At 46.5% G+C, this 25,850-nt stretch overlaps 1 protein-coding gene across 2 annotated transcripts in view; it reads right to left on the reverse strand.

Moving 5' to 3' along the window:
- Positions 1 to 14,788: 14,788 nt before the first annotated feature.
- Positions 14,789 to 25,850, reverse strand: part of GLI3 (GLI family zinc finger 3) — a 194,202-nt gene continuing 183,140 nt past the window's right edge. For both annotated transcript variants that reach the window (XM_086467654.1, XM_086467653.1), the window contains exons 10-14: positions 25,049 to 25,198; positions 24,297 to 24,461; positions 21,790 to 22,080; positions 18,261 to 18,588; positions 14,789 to 17,079 (exon numbers count right to left, since the gene is read on the reverse strand). In XM_086467654.1, coding sequence (XP_086323780.1) covers positions 14,789 to 17,079; positions 18,261 to 18,588; positions 21,790 to 22,080; positions 24,297 to 24,461; positions 25,049 to 25,198 — 3,225 coding nt within the window. The remainder of the gene's footprint in view (positions 17,080 to 18,260; positions 18,589 to 21,789; positions 22,081 to 24,296; positions 24,462 to 25,048; positions 25,199 to 25,850) is intronic.

The raw sequence follows: 25,850 nt of genomic DNA on the forward strand, positions 1-25,850 counted from the left end.
CTTAAACCTGCCGAAAGATTTGGTATCAAGGCAGATCCTTGCTCTGTGCTTGGATATTTCTGGGAAAGCTGGCTGGGAGGTAAGGAGAGGTATGTTCATTAAGTGCTCTCACTTGGAGTTAAAGGGCCAAGCGTGCTCCTGCTCCTTCATCCTGCTACAAGAAGCTCACTGGGATGAACAAAATGGTTAAAGGTACATGATGAGAAAACAGACTGGTAATTGCATAACCCCCAGGGCAGGGTGGTTATCGGTCACAGGTATGGAGGTATAGCCCTGAGTGAATGCCAGTTCTTGTTCCCTCCCTCCAACCAGTGTCCCTCTCCAGAAAACTAGGTCTTTGCTCCTCATTCATTAACACCCTGGCTGTGGGATTTGTGTGTCTGAGCCAAGTAGCACAATGTGACCCAGCCTGCATGATCAAAACAAGCCATCCCATCTCTCTTGCGGGGGGTGGGGGGAAGTGTGCAAGCTCATGGGATGTGATCATCAGGGACCCCGCATGCCTGTGCCCACGGTTGGATTGGTACCAATGCCTATTAATAGAAATAGAGGAAGGGATTGGGAGGGGAGAAATTCACAGCTCTTTTCTGACAGTGCCTAGCTCTACTCGGGCAGAAGGCCTGTCCCATGCTGCTGGCTCACTGCAGTGCTTCGCCCCAGTTGTACACCTTTCTTTCTACCCTCTATACTAGGATATGGGGGGGTTTTGGCTGTAGAGAGCTGAGAGTCAACCCAACACAGCTCAGCCCTCTGTGGCACCTGAGCGGTGTGTTTGCCTCACGCTGAGGTGAGCAGCCCACATGGATTTGCTCCAAGGTACATCCTCTTGTCCCTTGCTTTTAGCAGTTTGGCTAAGATGCTTGAAGCTTTCCTGGAGGCGAGCAGGGGCAACAGCTGAAACCGTGTATCTGCTTCCTCCACTGAGAAATATATCCAGAAATGTTTCACTATTTCAGTCCAGTGAAAGAGAGAGCTGGACTGGACCCCGGGCAGCTCTGGGCTTGCAGTGCTCCGAGAGCCAAGCAGGCATGTAGGCATTCTCGCTTTAAGAATTGATTTCCTAAGTGAACTGTCAACTCCCGGTGGCTAGAAAAATCTGCAAACAATTTCTAGTTACTGAACAAAGCAAATCTTTGTACTGTGCTGTAATAGTTCATTATTAAAGAAAGACCTCTTTGTTAGGCTATAAGAAATGGTGTGTACTCCACCGCTCTTCACAATGTGTCTTGGTGTGACTTTGCAATGCATATAAAATTGCATTTCATGTCCCATAAAAAATGACATAGTGTGTTATTTTAATTTGGTAGGAAAAGCACAGGGTGAAGCAAAGACTATAGCACAGCTCTGATTGAACTTTATTGTTGATGCACTTGATTCACGATCATATGAGAGGACCTGGAGACTGGACTTTCTCTCATTCGCAAGAGGGTAAATGAGGAAGAACATGGGCAAAATTAGTAGTGAGGAGAGTGAGGGAAAACGTTAGCAGCTGCAGTCCTTACAAGTTGTGTTACTTACTGGGCTGCCTTTTTGCAGTTCCAGGCTTAAATGAGTCAAAACAGGAATCAAAGGGCGTCAGTGTTTTCCCATCCAGAAAAGCAAATGTGTTTCCAGCTCCCTCCCTTCTTTCTTTTGCTCTGCACACAGACAGCTCCTGGTAATCTGCTAGTTTTGGCCCTGTTACCCTGCTCAGCATCTGCTTGTGTCGCACATTGGTGTCGCTTTGTGGCAGACCCAGCCGTGGCACAGGTATGGCAGCCGTAAGCCCTTTGCCTGTATGAGAAGTGCTGGGCAGGAGCAGCCCTTGCTTCACATGTTTCTCATCCACACAGCCCAAAATGCTTCCTCTGCACCCAGCTTTGAGGCATGGGATCCCCCTCTCCCTGCCAGCCCACAGGCCCTTAGGCTTCAGCTCTGCTAAATTCAGTGTTTTCCTTTGCATTTCGTTCAAACACATTTTTCTCAGGCCGTGACCTTTTAACCAAACACATCAAACCATCACAGAAGCTTGCATCGCTTGTGATGTTTTGCATGGGGTTGGCAGTGCATGAGCAGGGCTGTAGTTTTCCTGCTCCTTCCTTCCCTCCGTCACACCACCAGGGCTACGTGAAACCCCCAGCGCCGGTGTTTCTCACCCAGCTGGAAGAGACGGCAGGCAGGGCCAAAGCGGGCATTGGGCAGATGGTTTCTCTGAGCCCTCCTCTCTTTCGGCTCTTGTCTGAGCTGTAAACAGGGCTTTTCTGATAAGTGACCAGCCCAGCTCAGGCTGAGGCCGCTAACTCCCGTCATACAGGTGATTCATATGCCATCTAATAATAGCAGCTCCTGGCCATGGCAGCACAATAATTGACCATGGAAAACTCCACACCGCTTTGGGCTGCCGGCCCATCAGCTTTCCGAAGCTGAGCTGTGGCTGGTGGTTTGCCTTTGAGGGCAGCACTGCGTGGCTCAGCAAGAGGCTGCAAACCACGCTGCGGGCAGTGCTGGGAGTGATGCTGGTCCTCTGGCCGTGAGCACTCCATCCCAGTGGCAGTGCCACCGCTGGGCCAATTTGGGAGCGGGTGGAAAGAGAACTGCTCCTCCTGCTACCTTACATAAAGCAGTTGCTACTAATTACCTGCTCTGCCGGCCAGCAGCCAGCTCAGGTAGTTGCACTCAGCCTAACTACCACCCCCGGCCCTTCCAGGGCAAAACTGTGTTTTTTCTTACTCGCCAATGCTTTCTTACTCGTAATGCTGTTTACAGCATCTGCAAAAAGCTGCTACATGGCTGCCAAATTCATTTCATCGGCAGAGCCACTGCTGCTCCTGCGAGGCAGCAGGAGGTTTGCTGGGACTGCCTCACTCACTTTTCCGGATGCTCCCAAGGAGATGGGGTGATAACAGGGCAAAATGCCACTCGTGTCCCCTGGCCAGACTCCTGCACCACCTTCTCCCATGCTCTTGTGGTGTTTACCCTGGCTGGTGTTTGACCATCTAAAGGAAGGCAGGAAGGTGGAGGTGGAGGCTGGTGAGGTCTCACTCCCAGGAATGTGCGGCCGAAGCCTTGCCAGGCGATGGGTCTATGTCTTGGGTGCAGACCAGACATGAGGCCAGGGAGGGGGTGAGAAGCACATCACCACCCTTCATTACAGCCCCAGCCAATTAGTTAAGGATCACACTTCACACAGAAACAGGGATCCTGAGCAGAGCTGACAAGGTGGTAGCTGGATGCCTAGGCTGGCTGGGGTTCGGTCGCAGCCCGCTCTGCAGCCAGGATGACACCTCATGGAGAGCCAGGACTCCCACAGCGTGGCAGCACTACCAAACTGCTGATATCGCCTTGGGACCTTGGGCTCAAAGATGGCTCTTTCCCTGCTGTTTCGAACCGTGGGAGCTTTGCTGTGGCCCCAGGGGAACCACAGACGTCTAGGGGACACAGGGCCACTGCTGAGCGCTTGGAGGTGAGCATCACATACTGGAAGAGGATTAATTAGAAGCCAAAAAGCCAATGTGTGACGGAGCTGAGGAGATGTACATGAAACTGAGCGAGATGCGGCAGCATGGCAAGCAGTACTGCAGCGCGAACCTGTCCCCTGTCCCTGCTCCCAGGTGCAAGGATGGAGACAAGGTGAATCCCTTCCCCCTTGCCATCAAACCCTGTGGCTGTGAGCGGGGCTGCCTGCACAAAACCTCCCGCACAGGTGCCCCAGACCTTCACTGACTTTAGCTTGTGGGGATGGCGGCTGGCCGGGCTGGCCAGGCTGCGTAGGACGTACGCTCCTCTGCCAGCATCACTGACATGACCCTGGCTCCCCCAGCTGCCCAGTGGGGCCCCAGCTTCCCAGCCGTCGTCAGGATGGGGCTGCACTACCACAACACCCACGCAGAGGCCAGGGAATTTTCTTTTTCACTTTTGCCATTTGTTTGCCTTCAGAACAGTTTTTCCTTTTGTTCCTCCCCTGACCAAGCTGGAGCTGGGGTTTTCCAGCCCTGGGAGCAGGGTGGCACGGGGCATGTCCCTGCACTGGCTGCACTGCCTGGGGATGGTCCCGAAAGCCAGGAGCTGAGGTCCAGCTATGCCGGCACTAGTAGTGGTGAGGCAGCTGTGGTGCTCACACCCCGACGGTCTCAGATGTGCTTTCTGGAGCCCTCCTGTATTGTAAAAAAGCACGAAATGGTCCTCAGGTGGAGGAGAAAGAGCTGGCCCTGGAGGCCAGCTGCCACAGCTCTGAGGATGTCATACGTGGCTGCAGCCTTCAAGGATGCCCCTGATTCAAAACTGGGCTGGCCCCACTTTTGCTGAGTGTGTGTGGTGGTTCTAAAATGACTAAATATTGTCTTTTTGCTGTTTTTATTCCTCTAAATCTGATGTTTTCATTGCAGTGGATCAGCATTTACCAGCAAAAACACTTTGACCAAATACTCATGCTCAGCAAACACACCACAGTGGCCCCAGCAAATCTAAGCAATGCCACTATCTAGGGCACACTGGGAACAGCATTTGGGGTTTTGAGGCTCTCCATTTTTAAAAGTTTAGTGCAAGACCAGCCAGGCATGGGCTGACTTTCATGTCACCAGACATGTCTCTTAATGTGAGGAAATTTGCATCCAAAACTGATGGAAACCCTAAAGTTTTCAGGACAATGTTGATGTAAAACTCATCACCTGGTATAGGAGCAGGGAGAAGAGAGCCTGTCACTCTGCAGCCTGCTCTCCTGAAGGGAAATACTTGGAGAATGTGCACAAAGAGAGGAGGATCAAGTTCAGCAGTGCTCATATTTAACTGGATAATGGATAATTCAAAGCCTTTACTAATTCCTTTGGGAGTATAGATGGGTTTTTTTTGTGACTGGCAGCTCCTGCACAATGAAAAGTCCAAGGAGATCCTGTAATTTCCCAGGCTTTCTGCAAAATGGGGCCCTTTGAACCAGCACCTCTAAGTGAAGCTTGGCAAACAGGGTTTTACTTACAAGCTGCTGAAACAACAGGAGCTGTTAAAGGCAAAGCTGAGCCTGCAGCAGGCGACCACAGACCACAGCCATGTTTCAAACAGAAGATGGAAAGACTACTATGAGAAATCCCAGTCAAAGCGGACATCTCACAGCTTAGAAGAGGCTCTGGCTTCAGCATCAGCAGAGAGGTTGCTGCGTGGAGGAGGATTCCCTATTGCATTCTGCTGGCTGATGCTCCAGCCCTCTCTTTCTCTGCAGATGCTCTAGATAAACCAGAGCTGGGCATTTTCCTGCTGCCCATGCCAAACAGAGCTCAGGTGAAGAGCTGTTTGAAACCCAAGCTGTTTCAGGTCATGCAGGTACATGACAAGTGCTATACTGATTCAAGACTGCACTCCACAGAGATAAAAAAGGCATTGCTGCCTCCCTGGTTGTGTGGCTAGCATTTGCACAGCTTCAAGCATTTTCTGTAATTGGGAGAAAACAGCAGCAGTCTCCAAGAGATCAGACAAGGAGAGGAAAAAACCAGCATGCAATAATTTTTTTTTTTTTTTCCCCTGTGCCACAGCCCAGCCTCAAGAAGAGGAGGAAAGGACAGAGAGCAGCAGCCAGGGCAGGGAAAGGTCTGGACATGGGGCAGGTGCAGGAGCTGTACTACCAGGCTTGCTCACGCTGTGCCAGCCCACAGTGAGGATATGTGGTGGGCATGGGTTGGGGACACTGCACTGTGGACTTCAAAGTGACACAAATTCCTTCAGTTCAGCAATGAAAGAAACAAGCATGGCATGGTGCATCCCCAGTAACAGCACCCAAAGGAGAGCACTTGCTGGCTGGTTCTGAGCCTGCCTGCTCCAAGGGTGATGTGAAGAGGAGAGGGCAGCCCTGGGGGACTGGCCACGCTGCACAGGAGATCTTGACATTTACTGTTGCTGGAAGAGAACCAAGCCCGAGCCCTGCACATGCTGTGGTACACTTTGCCATGAACTGTGACCCTGCAGACGGCCACCTTCTGCTGACCCAACCCCTGGCCTCACCATGGGCCCTGGGACCTCCTCCTGCTGATGCTGTGCCACCGGGTAGTGATGAATGTGAGGGACACAGGGCAGGTGAGGAGGCTTGCAGCTCAGGCAAGTAAGAGCCGTGGTGCAGGCACATCTTTTGGGGAGCTTCTGAGAGGTACCTATTTGCCAATGAGCTCCACAACTCTGAGGGCGGTCAGTGCCTGATGACTGATTTCATACAAGCTATGAGCTGAGGGGGGGGGGTTTAGCCCTCTTTTACCTCTGTAACCGTCTGGTGAGAGCTCAAGTTCAGCTCTTGCAGCAGGACAAGGGATGGGGATGCCTTTGACCGCTATTTATTCTTTGAAGATCCATCCAAAAAAGCTGTATTCTGGCAATACCATGGTGTGGGATCCCACAGCCAAAGTCGAAGGAGTTTACTGAAAGCAATGGATGGGGGCTGAAGTGGTCAGCAATGCCAGGAATAAGACATATCTGCCCTTTCCCAGCAAAAGTAGGCAGATAAAGACTTTGGCTGGTGAAAACATTGCCACAAGTCTTTGGCACTGTGGGATGTGCTGTAGGTCTACAAAGCAAAACTGCCTTGAGGCAAGATAGGCAAATGGAGTTTTTCTTATAGCTTGGGAGGGCTGGTTGCAGCAGGAATGATGCTCAGGAGGGGGGAAGCACGTATTTCCCATGGTCCTCCCTCAGGACATGCTGCCTGGAGCCGCACCCTTTCTTTGCCCAGCCCTATAGGTGCCTCTGCTTTGGGGTTTTTCACTGAGGGTTGCTATAGGAACTTAAGTACTTCTGTGCATCCAGGTCTGAGCAGCCCCCTGCTCCCACTCCCCTTCACTAGCATGGGCTGGAGGTGCTGGGGCTCTGAGAACAGTGGAGGATGCTCAGGTACAGCAGGAGTGGGGTCGTTCAACTCAGCTAATTAGTGCTGCTATTTCTGTCTCTGGCCTTTTCTCGGTTCGTATCCATCTGGGGCTCTTTTCAGTCATTATAGAGCTTTACACCTTCTTGGGTTTTGTTTTTTTTTTTTTCTTTCTCCTCCTCTGTCTTCCAGATTTTTGCCACTGTTTCATGTTGCTGTCCAAGTTACTTGTCTCTTCTGTCTTGCTCTGGTCGTGGGAACATTAGTAATGTTTTTTTCTGCAGAGCAGGATGGCTTAGAGACCGCCTCGCAGACCTGACAGCCATCCTAGTGCTGCTGGCAAAGGCTGGAGCAGCTCAGCCAGCCCCTGGGAACCGATCCTGTTTATGGTTCATCACCATCTGATCTACCCACTGCTTCTTGCTCCTGTCTGGGCCCAACTGTGCTGCCACTGTGCTCAGCCGTGCCGAGACAGGCGGGATGATGCAGTCCAGCCCGCTTGCCCCCCCACCCCCGCTCTCCTGCCACAGCGGCCCGGCATGTGGCTGCGAAGGGAAGCATGACTCACACGGGCCTCCCACCCATGAGTAACAGTGTTGGTCTATCACGTCTCCACCAGCCGGGGCAGCTCAGGGGGAGGGTGGCTGCTTCCCTGGAGAGGCATGAAATAGGTCACTCCATCCCCAGGACACGGTTGAAACAGGGGACCAAGACTGCAAGACATGGCAGCCATGAGCAGCCTCGCATCAGACGCAGGGCTGTACCCCACGAGGCGGGCAGGCAAGGAGGTAAGCATACAAGCAGACACAGAGTGCAGAGATTCTCATTAAACACCATCAGTTCTTCCTTCTTCCTTGCCCAAACCTGCTCCTTTTTTTCCTGGGAAATGCACAGGGCCAGTCTGAAGGCAGTGAGGGAAGAGGGGATGAAATATGGGAACACAAGGGGTGGTAACATAAAGTGGTTATGTGATTCTCAGGGTGGAAAGAGGCCTAGGTTACTAAATAGCAGGCAATTTTAGCATGAGTTATTAATATTAGTTGTTTGTACTGGGAAGTGGTGCCTAGGGGCTTCCATTGCACTAATCATGTAACAAAGCCGTGTTCCTAATACAAATAGCTTGTGTTTCAGCCTGCAGAGAACAAGTCGTCTCCTTCCCATTATGCCCTCTTTGAAAAAACAGTATGAAGATTGCACAGTCAAGCCCACAAAAATTGGGAAAGGAAAAAAGCCGACATTGGGCTGTCCTGCAGTGCCAACGCTTACACCCAGCCAACCCGAACTCCATCAGCACCTTAGGCCCATATTGCCTGCTTGTCCCCTGCAGCTCCCCTGCTTCATCCCCAAGCCCGGCAGGTCTGGCCTCAGTGTTATTGGTGATTATTGTGTCACCCTTGTGTTTGGCTGTGCTAACGTCACATCACCTGTTTAGGGTAGAGGGGTGTTTTTTTTTTCCTGCCTTGCTGGTCAGTGCCGTGTATCTGTTGTATTTTTATCAGGCTTTGCAAACTGTGGTTCTCTCAGGTACATGCCCTCCTGAAGTAAGAAACCAATTCAATGAATGCAACTAATTCATTTACAGCCTTGGTACTAAAGCATGACAAAGGTCAACAGCATCCACTCATTTTGGATGGTACAAACCACAACTGCCCTGCTATTTTTTGTTTTCCTGAGGACTTGGCATTATTTTGAGTTTTACCACATGGAAACACACGTCCTCCTGCCCCCAGCTGCAGCTTTGCACATGCAGCTCTTCATCATCCCCATCTCAAGCCAGGCTGAAGGACCAGAAATATACCCTGTAGCCCCAGCCCTTCCCTTAGTGCTCACCTCTGCCAACGCTGTGGTCTGACCTTGCACCACCTGGCAGTGTCTTCATCTGCACCCTCGATGCAGCAAACCAGTGATGGGCACGGGTCCCCATAGCACCTCCTGCCCTCTTGCCATTCATGCTGAGGTAGATCCAGCAGGCAGAGGAGATGGAATCATAGAACAGTTTTGGTTGGAAGAGACCTTCAAGATCATCGAGTCCAACCTTTGTCCTAGGTCTATCAACACCACCAAACCATGTCACTAAGTACAGCATCTACCCGTCTCAAACACCTCCAGGGATGGTGACTCCACCACCTCCCTGGGCAGGCTGTTCCAATGCCTGACAACCCTTTCAGTAAAGAAATTCTTCCTAATATCCAGCCTGAACCTCCCCTGGATGCAACTAAGAAACGAGCATAGACAGGGATGGTTAAAAGAGGTGATGTGATAGCACGGTGCAAGGAGCATGGTGAGGGCCTGCCAGTCCAGGGCTGTGAGCTCCCTTATTGGAGTAGGTGTGCAATGCTACTGACACTGCATGTGTGCACATCTTTACTGCGGTAGCATTCGGAGGTGCGAGTCTTTCATCTTTCTGGGTGGTAAGGCTCAGAAACACCATGTTCACTTCTAAGCCCCTGACAGACGTGCTCTGTGGTCAGCATGGATCCTGCTACCGACACCCTCCATCCCCACAGGCCTGCTTGTTTCCCTACTGCTCCGTCGTGCCTTTGTCCAAGACTTTTCCCATTCTTGCTGCCAACCTCCTGTTGGTGGAGGAAGCTTGGGGAGAAGCCACTGTCACCACCCTACACACCCCCACCCCCTCAAAGTGAGCTGAATCCGGAGCACTGCCAGACTCTTTTGGGTTGCAGCACATGAGATAAGGTACCACGGCCACCATCAAGACCCCTGTCCTGCTGCAAGGTCTCCTTCACCCCTACCAGACCATTCCCAGGCCCCTCCTCCTGCCTCACTGGCTTCTCAGCTGCATATGCTACACCCTTCCCTTCCACCTTTCATCCCTCCCAAACCTTAAACTCTGTGCTAAACGACAAAAGCTTAATAATGGCTGAAGAGTGAACAAAAGAAACCCAAAACAAAACAAAAAAAGAAGTTAAGATGAGCAAATAACAATGCAAGGTTACCTCCCTTGGCCTCTGAAATGGCTCACCTATTTCGGCAGAGGAAGGACTAAGGTAGAAGCTGAGTACTGACAGCTCAACAGAGCGGTCCAGCTCTTGCCAAGGTACGAGCAATGGAAACAAATGGTTTTGAAATGAGAATAGCTCAGTCACCTTAAAACTAAACGGTGCTACCTTCTTCTATACTGTTTGCCACAACTAACTTGACATTGCACACGACTGCTACACTCAACAGAAACACTCAGTATGTCCAGGTCTGAAGACTGCATCTAGTTCTTCTGCAGATCATGCAACAACACACCAGAGTGGACACCTACGGACTAACCCAGCCACAGGAGCTTCTCTTCCTCCTTCCCATGCTGCTTCATGAGGGGCTGAGCAAGAGACCCTTGGTAAGAGACGTATGAAAACACATTCCCCATATAACAGCCCAAAGTCTAGTGCAGCTTGGCTTTGACCTCTGAAACAACAGCTCTTGCAGCAGTTAACCAGGTCAGTCTCTCTCCTCCTTTCAAACATTTTATCTGTGACTCTGCATCTTCATCTATTTCTCCTCCCAGCACCCCTCAGCCATTTTTCTTCAGCGTTAAGGTAAACGTCCTGTTTTGCTTTTCCGTCTGTTTTTAAAATGTGAATGAAGTGAAGCAACAGGCTGGGAAGTAAAAACAGAAAAGCGAGCGACCACGAGTGGAGGCGACTCACGCGTCGATCGCAACCAGGCTCTCCAGCTGAATGAAAAAGTAACTCGCTCCCCCAAGGAGATATTTTAAAAGCTGAAAGCTTAAGAACTTAAGTACAAAGGCTTTTGTGTTTTTATTGACATTGTAAGAAACATCTTTTTTTTCTTTGTTACAAAAGAGCTAAGTGGTTCTGAAAGCAGAAGTACAGTTTATATGTACACAGTGCTACAGACCCTTCAGATCAACCTAAGGCTCGAGAAACATCAGATCATAACTGCAGGTTTATCAAACGAAGACCACTAAGGCCCGTTACAGCTGAACACTATTCCTACCATACGTAAATGTATTTACACGTTTTCTTTTTTTTTTTTTTTTTAAAAAAAAGGATTACAAGCTTTATAAAAAAAAATTAAAAAAAATAAAATGGAAAAAATGAACACATTTTTATCTTACACATCTGCAGGACTGACAACAGTAATTGTTCCATAGGAGACATTCCACCAATCAAGGACAATAAAACATGAATACCAGAGGTTTACAAGACGTTTTGGACACTATTAACAGTGGTATGTGCTATTAGCTGAATGGTGAGTACAGCCTCATCAGGTAAATTTGGCAACACATCTTGGTCCCTCTCTTTTACAGGATCAACACAAAATAAGGCACATACATTGCAAGAATATAAACACAGCCATTCAGAAGGATGAGCCATTGCGCAACAGGCATGGGTGACCCGACCAGCCGTTTCATCAAGGGGTTGGGGGGAAGCAATGACTGGAAGCGAGTGAGCCAGCCAGCATCTTAATGCACGTAACATTTGGGGCCATTCTCCAAGGAAGGAATAACATGACCTGCCATGTGGATCTATGGGGCCATCATACCCACCAGCAAAGCCCCTCTGGAAGCCCACTGACTTCTCTGCAAATGCACCTTTCCTCCACCCGGGTGCACCTGACGGATGAACTCTCAGTGGCAACTCCCACTTCGTGGAAAGTAAAACCTCCTGGAGAAACACACATGCTTCACGCAGCCTGAGCCGGGCAGATGCACACAAGGCCAACAGTAATGAATCTGGAAGACTCCCACAGACCCAGTAGAAAAAAAGATGTCTTAGACTTAGGCTGTAATGCTTTAAAAATAGGAAATTTACAATGTTTTCTGCATTTTCTAGTACTCTAGGGTGAGCGGTGGTTTCCAACTGCTATAGCACTTCCAACTGATGTGCCAGATACACAAAAGCAAGCTTTGGGTCTGTAAGTGGACGAGCAGGAGTAGAGGGGTGCCGGTAAACATGTGAGCAATGTTGGTGGGACCTTCCCCAGACTGCCACACAGCGAGAAGGCTGACAAGTGAAAGCTGGTGTCCAGCCTAACAGTGCCATGCTCAGAGAGCCTGGTCTACCATATCAAAACAAAACCAAACTCCAAGATAGCTGGGCTATGATGTATTGCTGCCCTCACAAGTACCGAAACAGGCTCTTGAGCATAAACCAGAAAAGCACAAGAAGATACTAAAAGCTCAAAAGTGACACATGAATGTGAATGGCACATAGGCGTAATGGTGAAAATGATAAAACACTTGCACAAACTCTCTGGGGACACCGTAGAGTCTTTGGTTCTTCAACTTCACCAAATCAAAACAGGATGCCTTTCTGGAGCATGTGGTTTCAGCCAAGACATGTTCTTGGCCCAAGACAGGGGTAAGTGAGTGACGAAGGTTTGTCAAATCCAGGAAGGCAAATTAGCTACTCAGACCATCCCTTTTAGCCTTGAGCAGTATGAATGGCTCCTTCTAAGCTCTGATGGATCACATCTGTTAATAGCTTCCCAGCTTCAATTGGACCAGCAAATACAATTATGAATTGGAAAACTGAGTTTAAAAACATAGTTTGTTGTTTGTTTGGTTGGTTGGTTGGTTTTTTTAATGTATTGGCTCTATAACAATAAAAGGCTTCTCTCCCAAGCCATCTACTCCCAAGCTGGTCATAAGTCCCCTGTTAAAATTATTTATAAACATGTAATTGATGGCTTAATAAACAGCCCTCGATTGGATACCAAGACCCATCTGAAACACGTCCAGCACAGCCTTTCCTCATGCATACACTGCTGTTTCTCCGCAGGGGTGTCAGCTGTATCATAGCGCTCTAACATCCAGCGTGGGCACCGAGGCATCCCTCCTCCCCCGGTGGTCTGCCCGGCTGGAAGCACCCCTCCTCGCCCCGGCAGCAGGGCAGGCGTCAGGGCTGCATACTGGCAGCGGGTCTCTACAGGGCTGCCTCTGGGCAACAAGAGCGCAACAGGGAGTAGCTTTGACGTGTTGCGACAGCAAAGCAACCATTTGCCATGGTGAGCTGTGCCCGATTCCCCATGCAGCCCAGGGACCTCTGCGGGAGGGCTGTGATAGTTGGTCATGGGCAGGGAAGTTGGGAGTGGAACTGGAAAAGAGCAGGATGGGGGAAGCCACATGCGTGAGACAAAGGAAGGAAGAAAATGCTTGCTAAAGATACGGAGAAAGACAGGAGCTGGCCAAGGATAAAAGCTGTAGGATATTTAGATTTGTCTTGATTTCTGACATTCCAGCTCACATTGCAAATCACTTGGTACGTTCTGTGATAAGCCTCCATACAGCCCCAGCACCGGATTCCTATGATGTTTTCCTACTGATTTACAGCTTCTTCCTCTGATTCTAACAGCTGTTAATAAATCAATGTTATCCAACAGCTTCACCGAGGTTGTATTTCTACACATTCCTCAAATGCCATGCCCTGAATCAGCTGGTATTTCACCTTTTTTGCTACAGTAAAAAGAGTGCTATGGCCTTCTAGCCTGGTGTGACTGAGCTTGGGCACTGACCCACGGGTTTGCCTTGAAATGAAACACATGTTGGTGTCACCAACAGAGAGGTTGGGTTGGTGTTTCTGAGTTTTGATTAGTTACCAGACATACCTGCTGCTTCACTTGTTTCTTTTATATTTTTAATGGCAGTTTAAATGTCTTAATTTTGTGAAGCCTGGATACAGCAGAAAACCATTTATCAGATTGCTTGCCATCACTTTGATTTATCTGGCTAGCCTGAGAACTGGGCCATTTGCTTTCTACTTGTTTTACATGCCATGACCATGATGCTTTTGAAGCCATAACTGCGTGTTACGTCAATGGGCATTTACTTACTTTAAAACGTATGATCCATCCACAAAGCTGTATGTGCTAAAAGCGATGTACAAGACAGCTCTCCTGGCAAAGGAATTGTTACTGCGAATAAGAACCAGTGGCTCAGCAAATTACATCTCAACAATTTGCATTTAAAGAATGAAAAGTCCCCACTATGGAATACTGCAATTTTGTTATTTCATTGCATGAAATACTCCGTAAGACCCTGATCGTCTCTCCACAAATGTCATATGCAATGAACGGATTACAGACTACCGAAATCACCAAACATGCCCATAATTTTACTATCCAGTCATTTAAAAAAGAAGGCTGAAAACCAAATAGTGCAGAAGATGAGAGCTGGACTAAGAATAGCTTTCTGGTCCTCTCCATCCTCTGAAATGGATTAAACATGACACAATCTCAGTATCTTTATGCAAGGCAGTGACAGTTATCTCTGTGCATGTTTACAAAAACCTTACACATTTGCTAGGGATCAAAGGGCTGATGGTTTTACATTCCTTATTTGCTTGAACCTCCTAATTTCTTGTGTTCCAAGACTCTGAAACTACAGCCTAGGGGTACTGTGGCAGTGCATTTCTAAACTGGTTGTCCATCTCAGTGCAATGTAACCGATGCATCCAGAAAGGACTCTATCACTGTATGCTCACTTCACATTGTGCCTGGTTATTTTGTGCCTATACGTGTAGGGGGAAAAGCTGCAACAGTTTTACAGTTTCTTTTGAGTAACAGAAAAATGCGAAGCCATTTCATCAGATTTTTCTTTAAAAAAAAAAAAAACCCAAACAAAACAAAAACATGCACTTCACATGTTTACATTGGTTTACAATTTAAAAAAAAGGAAAACGAAGCATACAGACATTCAAAAAGGGGGAGAAAGAGAGAAAAGAGAGGCGGGGGGGGGGGGGGGGGGCAGGGGGAGGGGGAAATGGGTTGGCAATACTGATTCAAAACTGAAATGGAAGACAGTTTCTCCCTAGAACACTTTAGGGTTTTCAGAGTCCTTATTCCATAAAAGGAATATACTTGAAACACATCCCATTTAGGTGAGATGAGATTGCTAAAATACATACACAACTAAAAAATACGAGTCTTTTCTTTTTTTTTCATCTGTTATCTCCTAAGGGTTTTTTTTGTTTTGTGTTTTTTATTTTTTTTTTCTTATGTCTATTGCATAACAGCAAGAAACTTGCTTTCTTCTGCAAGTGAGGTCAACAAAGAGCTCATGTCCCCAATAGCCATGTTGGTTGTGCTTACAGGCATGGCTGGGAATGTAAGAGACGCTCGGGGAGTGGTGAGGCGTGAGGAATTGCGGGAGAGATTCTGAATGATACTAGGGCTCAGGGCTCCCGAAATTAAGCTGACATGATCCCCATCATCTATGATAGCATCGAAATCAATCTGCACACCCTCTAGGCTGTTGCTATCAATGCTGTCAACTGTGCTAGACACTTGGTTAGCCCCCGGGGAAAGAAGCTCAGATGAGTTTGCAGTCGCAGTCCCCTGCAGCAGGCAGTTAGCTTCCGAACCAAAGAAAGAACCTGTTTTCATAGCTTGGTGGCTAAAGCCCGTGGTTTGGTCATACAACTGACCAGAGTAATTCTGCACATTAGAGCAGAACTGCTGTGATTGACCTTGCATCTCCATCTTAATGGTGTTTACCCTGTATGTCTGGTTGCCATCGCTTATGTGTCCTTGCTGTTGTGCCAGGTTGTTTCTCAACATGTTTTGCCGTCTGTTGCCGCTGTAATTAGAGCATGGCTGGTAACTTTTGGCCACCAACAAACCTGATGGCTGGGTACCAATGCTGTGAGACACTGACGGACAACTCTGCAGCCCTTGATACAGACTGCTTTGTGAGGTAGGACTAACCTGCCCTAGTATCATTTGACTGGATTGATTGACTCCCTGGTAATGAACGCTGTCTCCGACTGGTTGGTTTTGCAAATATTCCTGTTCCATCATATTCCTGTTCTGCATCCCATTTGCCATATCGGCGGCTTGATTGCTGGATGCCATGGGATGGCTGAAATTTTGCTGGTTGCCACTCACCGGCACACTGCTGCTTCTCAGCTTCTGCCCTTGAACTGCCACACCACAGGAATTGTCCATTGCCCCAGACATCATCGCTTGCCTGCCAATGCTTTCAATGTAAGGCTTGTTGGGCTGCACGCTGAAAGAATTACTGGCTCCGCTGCCAAGAACCATGTTTTGCTGCAAACCGCAGGAACCGTTGTTCTCCACCAGGTTCTGATAGCCGTTCTGCTGGGCCACGTTGCTTCTCTCCGGGTTCTGCTGCTGAACCACCATATTGTTATACAGTCCAAAAGCCCGAGTCTGCTGCACTGCTGAGCGCTGACCACATTTCAGTTTTGAAGGAGATAAGTCAGAACTTCCTGAGCTTACTTCATTCCACTGAATGGGCAAGTCGCTCTTGTTTGCCTCGGAACCTGCTTGCTGACTGCTCGGCGGAGGGGCTTGGTCAAAGTTGCTGGGATTGTTGTTGCCTAACACTGAGCTGTGATGCATTTTGTTGCTGTCTAGGACATTGTTCAACAAGTGGTCGTACATGCCCTGGTTCTGGGAATTCAGATACTGAACCACATCATCTGGCAGAAGATCCTCATCATTCAGACTGCCACCTGCTTCCATTGTAGCAACCTCCAGGGCGACGTTCTCGCTGATGCTCGGAGGACAGGGGGAGCTGAAGCTGCGGAAGACGCCACCCTCAGAACGGGCATAGTTCTGAAGAACAAGGTTGCGCTTTTCCATGGATGGAGGCAAAGCAGGAGAATTAAAGCTATTAAGACTGTTGAAACGCTGGACTCTAGGGACAGAGAGGTTGTCAGAGGCCATTCTTACTGGATCACTGGCTCTCCTTGTCCCGTTTCCTAGAGCATCATGTGACAGAAAATGCCTCCTGCTGTAACCATTTGCCCCACTGTCACTACATCTTCGAGGGGCATTCACCGGAGGCAGTGGAGATATTCCAGGTTCCTTGCAGTCACCCAAGAGTGCCATCCTTGTTTTAAGGCTCATCCTCTCCATGTTAGGCAGTGGAGTTGGTGGGGGTCCACCAGTAGCTGCTGCATATTTAGCTTTCAGCCTGTATTGCTGGGCTGGGGTGAGGCTGAGAAGACTTGGCAGGTCATCACACTGGCTTGCTTCACTGGAGCGCCGGGAAGCATCCGTCGAGATGGGGTCATAGGAGTCTGCAACACTCACGTTCTGTGGTCTTCCCTCCGCCTGGGAGGCATCGCTGGACCTCCGGCTGGAGAAGCAAGGTGAGATTCCAGAGGACCTGCGGCTGCTCAAGTAGGCTGAACTGATTGTGCTAGTATTGCTGTCCCTCCTGTTCAGCATGTTCAACACAGTGATGTCTGTACTTGAAAGTTCATTCCTGTTCGGCAGAATAGTCATGGATCCTCCTACACTGCAGCTGCTGTTCGACTGGGTACCTGGAAGTAAAATTCACTGTTAAACAAACAGGCATCATCCAGAAACTGATATAGAAAACACCCAGAAGCAAGGGGAGTACAGAGGAAGAGCCCGTATCATCACAGGAAATCATAGCAGTGCTCTTTCTTGAAAGAAGTAGGGATAAAAGCTGCGTCCTTAGGTTAAAAACTAATTCAGAGATTCAAGGGTAACATTTCAGTGTGAATCCCAGCACAAAAGGGTAACATTTCAGTGTGAATCCCGGCACAAAATTTATAGGCCATAGCCACAAACTGTCATCAGCTGGTGTAGTGCTCCAGCCTGCAGTGCAGCTATGCTGACTGGAAAGACACATTCGTAAGGGAGCTTTTTATAGGCAAAATATAATTGAACAGGCATTTGCATGGAATGGCAAAATATACAAATTGGAGCCTATTCAAGGCTTAGTAAGACTTCTTGAAATATTCTTGAAATCACTCCTAACAACTGCAAAACATCTTTGCTGGTTTCCTTGTGTTTTGTTTTTAAGTAAACAGAACACATTTCTTAATTTTACATAGTTTCTTTCGATTGAATGGGTTTCAGAAAACCTGTCACTGCTGGGTGGAGTGCAGAAACCTACAGGCACATTGTAGGCAATGTAGAGGCAGCTGGGGCATACAATTTGGCAATGAGCCCCTCCTTGTATGAAAACAGCCATGTATCTTCATTCTCATCTTGCTGTCATTCATGGATATCTGCCCTTTGTAGCAGTAGCATCTGTACATACAATTACTTACACATGTGAAAACAGTTTATTTAAAGGGCAGCCCAATGGACCTATGCAAGGGGTGCCTTGCTAAGGTCTCATCTGAAAGACTTCCATACAATAAACTGCCAGGTATTTATTTCACTTGCCTTGCCTCAAAACCAGACAGGATTATGATGACCTTGAGTCCAAACCTTTAACTGTAGGGAATATTTAAAACATGATGCATGGCTCCCTTGCTGGCTCCTGTTCTGCCAAACATGGGACTATCAGACTTCACTCAGGGTGGGTAGTAGGACTTGTAATGAGGGGTTAAACAGAAAGTAATCAATTTATGAACCTTTCTCACAGCTGCTGAGTTTCATAAGCTGCAGCACTCTGTTGCAAGATTGAGCCAGCAAGCAACAAATTTAAGGATAAAAAGCGTTACCACTCCTGTTATGTGTATCTCACCATTTCCTATGAGAGGTGGCAAGGTTGGGGCTCTGGAAGGTGGAACGGGGTTCAGTCTTGGAAGCATTCCATTAACTTGTTTCAACCTTTCTAATTTCACTTGCTCCATCCATTTGGTCCCTGTCATATTCCTCCTGGCCTGTAAGCCAAGTGCTGTGGTGGCTGTGGAAATGGTAGAGTCCATGATTGGGGTTTCATCGATGACACTGAGGTCTCCTACACTACCACCACCGGTCAGAGTAAGCTCGATCCCATTGTTGGAATAGTTGCTGATGGGGGACTGTTCGCTGCTGCATGTAGACTGACCACCAGGGCTTGGCTGAGATGTCTGTTGGGGTGAAGGAAGAAACGAAAGAAGATTAAGCAAACAATGTTAAAAAGAGCACTTGCAGCAAATGTGGGTCTAAATGGAGCCAAAGAAACCCAAATGTAAAGAAAGTTTAGCATTAAATTATGAGGCTTTCTAGATAGTGCTTTTAAGTGCAGTGAATACCACTGCAAAACTCGAGACTAAACCCCACTTTAGTATCTTGCTGATAGTATACGTTACATCTACATCAGATATTTCAGTTATTCCCATAATTGCTTCTATCATTTTCTGTGAGCATGTATGTACGGATACCATACTTTGGGTACGCACTGTTTCCAACTGAAGCTGCAGCTCAATGAGTCAAATCAGAATTCATCCATTTTATGAGGTCTAATTTACACTGCTAGGCTTGCAGCAAGCAAACAAACAAGTAAGACTCCAACACCACTGGAATTTGGGTTTTTAAATTAGACTTGTGGCTAAAGAATGTAAGTATTTTCCAAGCTTAAGGCTCATTGTTACGAGCAGCGGTTGGCCTGAAATGTTGGCGTGTAATAAAACGGGCACAAAGCAGTGCAAAAAATACTGTATCATATTATCAGCATCCTGTGACCCTAGCAGTGCTGGGGTCTAACTTGTATCTCCTCTTACACCTAACTTATATCACCTCTGCCCTCAATCAAGAAGGTGATGAATCAAATCCTTCATTTCATTAGAATTTAAGATTTTAAATTTAAGAACTTAAGTGCACAGTACAGGCTGCTAACGTACAGGGATATAAACCCGCTGCAATAGCAGCTTCTTTCTTAAAAGACAGTGTTCCCTGCTGCTCTAGCAGAATTCTTGCTGTGGGGAAACACGGGCTTGATTTATTTTTTATACTCACAAAGTTCTTGTAAAAGAATGGGAAAATTTCTCTGACAAACTGAAACACTCAGACAGATAGACTGACAAACAAAACAGACAGCAAGACAGACAGAAGTCTCTGGACATAGTATCTCACTGTAGGTTGTATCAGTGTGGTCACAAATCAGTGGGGCATGCAGTATCGTTTTGCTTCCAAGAACAGTTTCACGTAAGTATTTCACTTTTTGGGTTTCTGCTGTGCTTTTTACATTTTTTTCTGCCAGTCTGAGATTTTTAGACACATTTTACTGACAAATGCTAGCTAGAATTTCTGAGGTAGCAGTGGCAGCTCTCACTTTTAACATCAGTGAATGAAAACACAGATTCACGGCACTACTGTAGCTTCATGTGCCCCTGAGGAGTCCATTAAGATGCAGTAACTATTTTATTATTTCTAACTTGAACTCTGATACTTAGAATTTATGAGGCCACACTGAGCATGCTCATTTCCAAATCCTGGCCATGGCAGATTTATTGACAATAATAGAAACAACAGTTATTATACAGAAGAGAGTTTGTGCTTCTGGACAATAGCTCCATGCCATATGGAAGAAGAGTAGTAACGGTCAGAAGCCTGTTCTTGTAGCCATGTTAAGATCACAGTGAGGCTGGTTACTGAAGTAAGAACTGTATTACGGGGAACATGCATTTCTAGATGTGCAGTGCAGAAAAAAATGGTACCTCATCTAAAGGGAAAGGTACAAAGACATTTCTCAAAACATTTCACCAATACAAGTGAAATTTTTCACATGTTAATTGTTGCAAAACGCTTACAGCACATTACATTTGGGAATAAGTTTGATTACTAAATAAAGGAATGACTGGACAACAGGCATAAGGCTAAAATAAAGACATAAATAACGTTCCAATAAGAAAAACAGCAGAAAAGTTAAAACGCCCTCACCTTATTACCCACTGTCCTTAGGAAGTTAGAACAAGACATTTAAGAGCATTAGACAGAAAAGACATTGGATTAGTCAAAAACCAGAAAATGTATCTTAATTCATACAAGCAATGCAAAACAGGAAACACAGAATTGTTTTTAGAAGATATTTTTCAGCGAGAAGTATTTAATACTATGTAAGCAATTGCATTAATAACCCCTCTCCTGCAAATTTTATTCATGTTCAAACCATCTATGCTCAACATGCCTCAACAATGCCACAGATTTACCTAGCTAAGCAAGAGAGGAATGAGTTTTGTTCCTTTGTAATCTAACATAGTTATCATCAAAGACGGCAGAGGATCTCCTTTAGACTTCAGCAGGAGTTAACTCTGGGCCCTTGGAAGTTTCTTAATTCAGGATTAATACTCCACAGTTTGGGCATAAGCCTTAGGCACAACATAGCAGTAATTCATATTTCAATGAGTAATCACTTTGAATTGCATCATGATTAACAATATGACCAGCATTTAGAGGGCTCACATTTGTGGTCCCCAAGGGTTGGGTCCAGAAGAATCGGAGACCCAGATGTGAAAGAGGATGGAGTAACTGCCTTTGCTAGTTTTAACCCTTGCAGAGAGGATGGATGGCACATGAAATGAGGCAAATGAAAGAAGAACTTCTTTATTTAAGATAGCATGTCAAAAAATGGCATAAGGTCCTTTCAGTGTTCAAAACTATACTGCTTTAATGCAATACACTAAGGTAAACCAGTGAAAAGACCTGCAGAGACTCTTAATTCAGCTCAGTTTAGTTGAATTGGAATTAGGTTAACTTGGTCAAGTTAAATTAAGTATCACGTTAACATAAGAGGTCATGTCACAATAGAGATCAAATGTTATCAAAAGATCTCCTCCTGCTGTTTATGAAAGTCAATTTATCCTGCTTCAGTTGGATCCATGACCCAACAACCTCAAGGCCTTAAAATCTGATCGTTTCCCCAGGTCCTACAAAAATTATGATCACCAATATCATCACTTTAGTCTTTTGGATTTCGGTCTTTTCACATTCTGGTTTTGACCCTGCAGGACACACATTCTCTAACTTCTGTAAACAGAAGAGTGGAAGAAAATGCCTTTTTAAAAATGAAAACCGATTTTCTCATAATATGCTGATTCCAAAAGACAGAGAAACAATAACTGTGAGAGTTGCCAATGCTGGAGTTACTGCATATTGCACAGCCTAGATGTAATATTTTTATTTGCTATTCCTTAGGCTTTAAAAACATTTTACAATGTAAACAAAGAATAAAACCTCACAAAACCTAACCTTGTGAGCTAGAGTTTACTGTCTGGAGCATTCCATAAAGGGATTATTAACTGGTTGCAAGAAGAAAAAGGACAAAGGGAGTGGCACAGTGTATTGCATACCATTGGTTTTTCTGACTTGACCGCTTTCACTTGGAGGCATTCTTCACGCTTTGAGGTAGTGTTGCTGAGGTCCTTCTGCTCACCAATTGCACCCTGAGTCTGATGGCCTGGTGACCGGGTCTGAGAGTGGCTGCCTGGGTCTCTTGGTGGCGGAGGCCTGGGGTGGATATCTCCCCGCTGCTTCTTGGTGACATGTGCCTCTGGGCCATGCACGGTCTTCACGTGTTTCCGGAGAGAACTGGGGTCTGTGTAGCGCTTTGTGCAGCCCGGTATCTTGCAGACATACGGTTTCTTCCAAGACAGGAAAAACACTCAAATTAGATTTAATTCCACGTGGGACTCCTGAAGAGCATCTTGGAGCACAGCTGGTGTTAGTTATACGCTTTCACAGTGAATTTGTTATCTAATTTATGTTCTCTACAGTGATTGAATGATAGAATCAGAATGGTTTGGGTTGGAAGGGACCTTAAAGACCACCTAGTTCCAAGCCCCCTGCCATGGGCAGGGACACCTTCCACTAGACCAGGTTGCTCCAAGCCCCATCCAGCCTGGTCTTGAACCCTTCCATGGAGGGGGCATCCACAGCTTCTCTGGGCAGCCTGAGCCAGTGTCTCACCACCCTCACAGTAAAGAACTTCTTCCATACATCTAATCTAAATCTACGCTCTTTCAGTTTAAAGCCATTACCCCTTGGTCCTCTCAATTTGTGACTGCACCTAATCTAACCTATTAATTCCCCTTGGTTTTGAAGGTACCCATTAATGCTGCATAGTTTACAGATGGCAGAGCCTTTCCTGACATGAACTGGGACGGCTTTGACTTACCGTAGCAGAAGAGTCAACAGAGCTATGGCAATTTATGAAGACTGGCCTAATTTTCTATCCTGTCCATCGCCCTCAGCAATTTTGATACCCTGTTTCTAGTATGTCCTTTCTTTACATTCAGAGGCAAACAAACCCCTTCAAAACATGCTGGGATGTATGTTCAAGCAGGATTATCTGAGGAAGCATTTTTTTGCAGATCATCAGTATGTCAAAGCACAGGATACGGTACCGTAAGCATTTTCATGTTGCAGCAATACATGCACTAGTACTATTAGTGCTAGCATAACTAATCACTCAGTTTTTTAAAACCTGCTTCCTTTGTCTGTAAATTTCTCTAGTTCACTAAGCAATATCGAATAAAGTAAATTTACTACCTGAAAATTTAACAAAGACTTTGTTCTTGTGTTATGAGCGGATCAGAAAGAGGAGTCGAGCTCTTCCTAAACACTTTAAATGCCTCAGGAAACAAACTATCATTCACTCACTTTTATTACTGAATTGTATCCAAGAAACTACTATTTATACTAGCCCTCAAGAAAAAAAGAGACCCTCACACATTACTCCTCAAAGAGGTTCTCTGTTTACACATGACACCATGGAGCCTTTGACAAATGTAGCTTCTTCATGGCTCTCTAAGGCCTAAGCCTACTGCCACTGATGTCAGTGGAAAAAAAACTCCCATTGAGCAAAAATATTGATCATGAGCAAATTAAAGTTGACACTGCACTACTGAGGCAGGTTTTCTCAAGATGCTACGGAAGTATGAGTCAGCTCTTCTACATGTATAAGGCGTATCTGCATCAAGATAGGTCAGTTGCTTTTAAATCTATCTACAGGTTATCTATTTACAACCAAAATGGCACTGCAAAGAAGTGCTGAATTGGGTTTGTGCTTTCCAGAGTCTTCATAGCACTCCATCAGTATACATTGCCTAAAAATATTAGCCTATTTCATTGTGATATAATGGTGAAGGAAATTTTTCATTTGCCCTTGCTGCTGTACCTACCAGAAATGTTGCACAGCAGAAACTTTCTCTTGGTGGCTTACTGTAGATGTGAAATCCTCAACTTAAAACACAGGTAGTATCGGTCACATCTTTGAGTCTGAAAGGATCTTACTCATCAATCAGGCAACAAACAGATTGGTTCAGAGAGTGAATGAAAAAAAAGTTCAGCCAGCTATTGGTGAGTAAATGTGCTAAGGCACAACTCAGAACCTACTGGGAAATCCAAATTTTCCAGACCTTGGAGACTTCTCTATAGCCGTCCACAGCAGCCAAAAAGGAGGTGGCAGGGTGCCGCGGGAGCTTGGCTTGGCAGCCACTAGGCATCACCACTGGCCCAGGCACGGGGATGCCTCCGGGCACCAGACCAGCCCCTCCAGCGCTGGAGGGAAAAACAAGCCCAGCTCTTCAGGGAAACCAGGAACTGTCCCTGTTCAACACGTGTTTCCATTAGACCCCTCCTTCAAACCTCTCTTACATTTAACAAATGACCTGCAGTCTCTCTAGATTTGTATGACACAGGAATGATTGTGCTGGTAAGAGACATCTACAACTTACATTCCTTTCAAGTTCCTGAGGGTCTCTCTCTGTGCCTGTTCTCGGTATTATATTGCTGTGATTACATTGTAACTCTGTATGATGCCAAATTTTAGCATTTTTTTGAAGCTGCACTTACTTACCTCATTGGAATGAGTCCTGTTTTGGTGCTTGGCCCTGTCGGACGCGTTGGAGAAAGCTTTGTTGCAGCCTTCATGTTCACAAACATATGGTTTCTCTCCAGTGTGAGATCTCAAGTGCGTTTTCAAGTTTTCTAGTCTGGAGTAGGCCTTTGTACAACCTTCAAACTGCAGACAAGAAGTAAGTGGATTAATTTTAATCTTTGGACTTGCAGGAGAAGGTAGAAGCTGCCCTATAAAAGTTCAGAAACTTTCCAAGCCTTCATAACCTTGCCCAATGTAATTTTGTTTTGATTTATGGATTTTAATTTTACCCAGGCAAACCACATCACAGCTCAAGTTAAAATGGTTCTGGCATTATGTAGATCTTCTCTCACAGGAGAGCACAGTATTTGTGTACGTCGTTCAAGAAATCCATTGCAAAGTCATTAGGAGGCTGGTGGCCAGCAATAACACCCAGCTCTGTAAGAGAACATGCTTTTAATTAATTAAGCAAACTGAGCCCTGTTTAATAATGTCTTTTGAGGCTCCTTTGCACTTTGAACTTGAGGAAGGGGGCCAAATTATCCAGTGAATCCCCTCTCCTAAAGCACTTGTCATCTGGGCAAGCTGGATAACGAAGTAGACACGGCAGCCTCTTCTCCAACAAATGTCTGACGGACAAGAGCTCAGGGAATGCAGCATCTGTGCCGCTCTGTTCCCTGCACAGCCCCAGCTCCCCCATGCGAGCCTGGAGCTCAGCCCCCTTTACTCACAGTGCATTTGTGTGGCTTTTCCCCTGTATGTCTCCTCATGTGGACCACCAGCATATACTGGGCTTTGAATGGTTTCTGCTCCCGGGAACAGTCCAGCCATCGGCACACAAACTCTTTCTTCTCACCATGTATATGGTCATTGTTTATGTGCTGTTGGGGTACAACAGAGATTACTGCTTAACAGAAACGTAACATTGTCATCAGCCTTACTGTAACTTGGCACTGGAACAGGACCAGAGACTCAGGTGTGAACCAGGATCCTGGGGTACTAAAAGAGTAAGAAGATTGTCTGTGCTCCAAAGTGATCACAGGGTTCAAATTATATATCTTACTGGAAGTCCACTAAGGCCCATGAATTTGTTTCTACTGTCATCAACAGGCTTCGGATCAGGCCTCAGGGATACAGGCTGTTAAACGGACTCTGGATTATCTCATGCATGGCAGCACTTGTGTGATTCACATTGAGTAATGCTTTCTCGGGTCAGGGAAGCCTTACTTAAGTGCCACTCGACACAAACAAAATTTGCAAAATCAAGCTTTTACAAACATGTCCTCCAACCTGAAAAATCAACAGAACTGCTAACCCAAGTTTCCACCAAAACTTTTAACTCACTACTCCGCTACCCAAATTTTCTTTCAGTAAATGCATTGCGTTACTGTACATGTTGTGGCAGGTGAAAATAAAACCCTACACTGCAGTAACAAAAAATTCTGCGCACCGAAGCACCCATCAAGCCAGCTTTTGCCATCAGCAAGTATGGCTCTGCCTGAAAGTCTCTGGGAGAAACACCTGCCTCAGGCC

This window comes from Leptosomus discolor, chromosome 7 (assembly GCF_034619465.1).
Source record: "Leptosomus discolor isolate bLepDis1 chromosome 7, bLepDis1.hap2, whole genome shotgun sequence".
Classification (NCBI taxonomy): domain Eukaryota; kingdom Metazoa; phylum Chordata; class Aves; order Leptosomiformes; family Leptosomidae; genus Leptosomus; species Leptosomus discolor.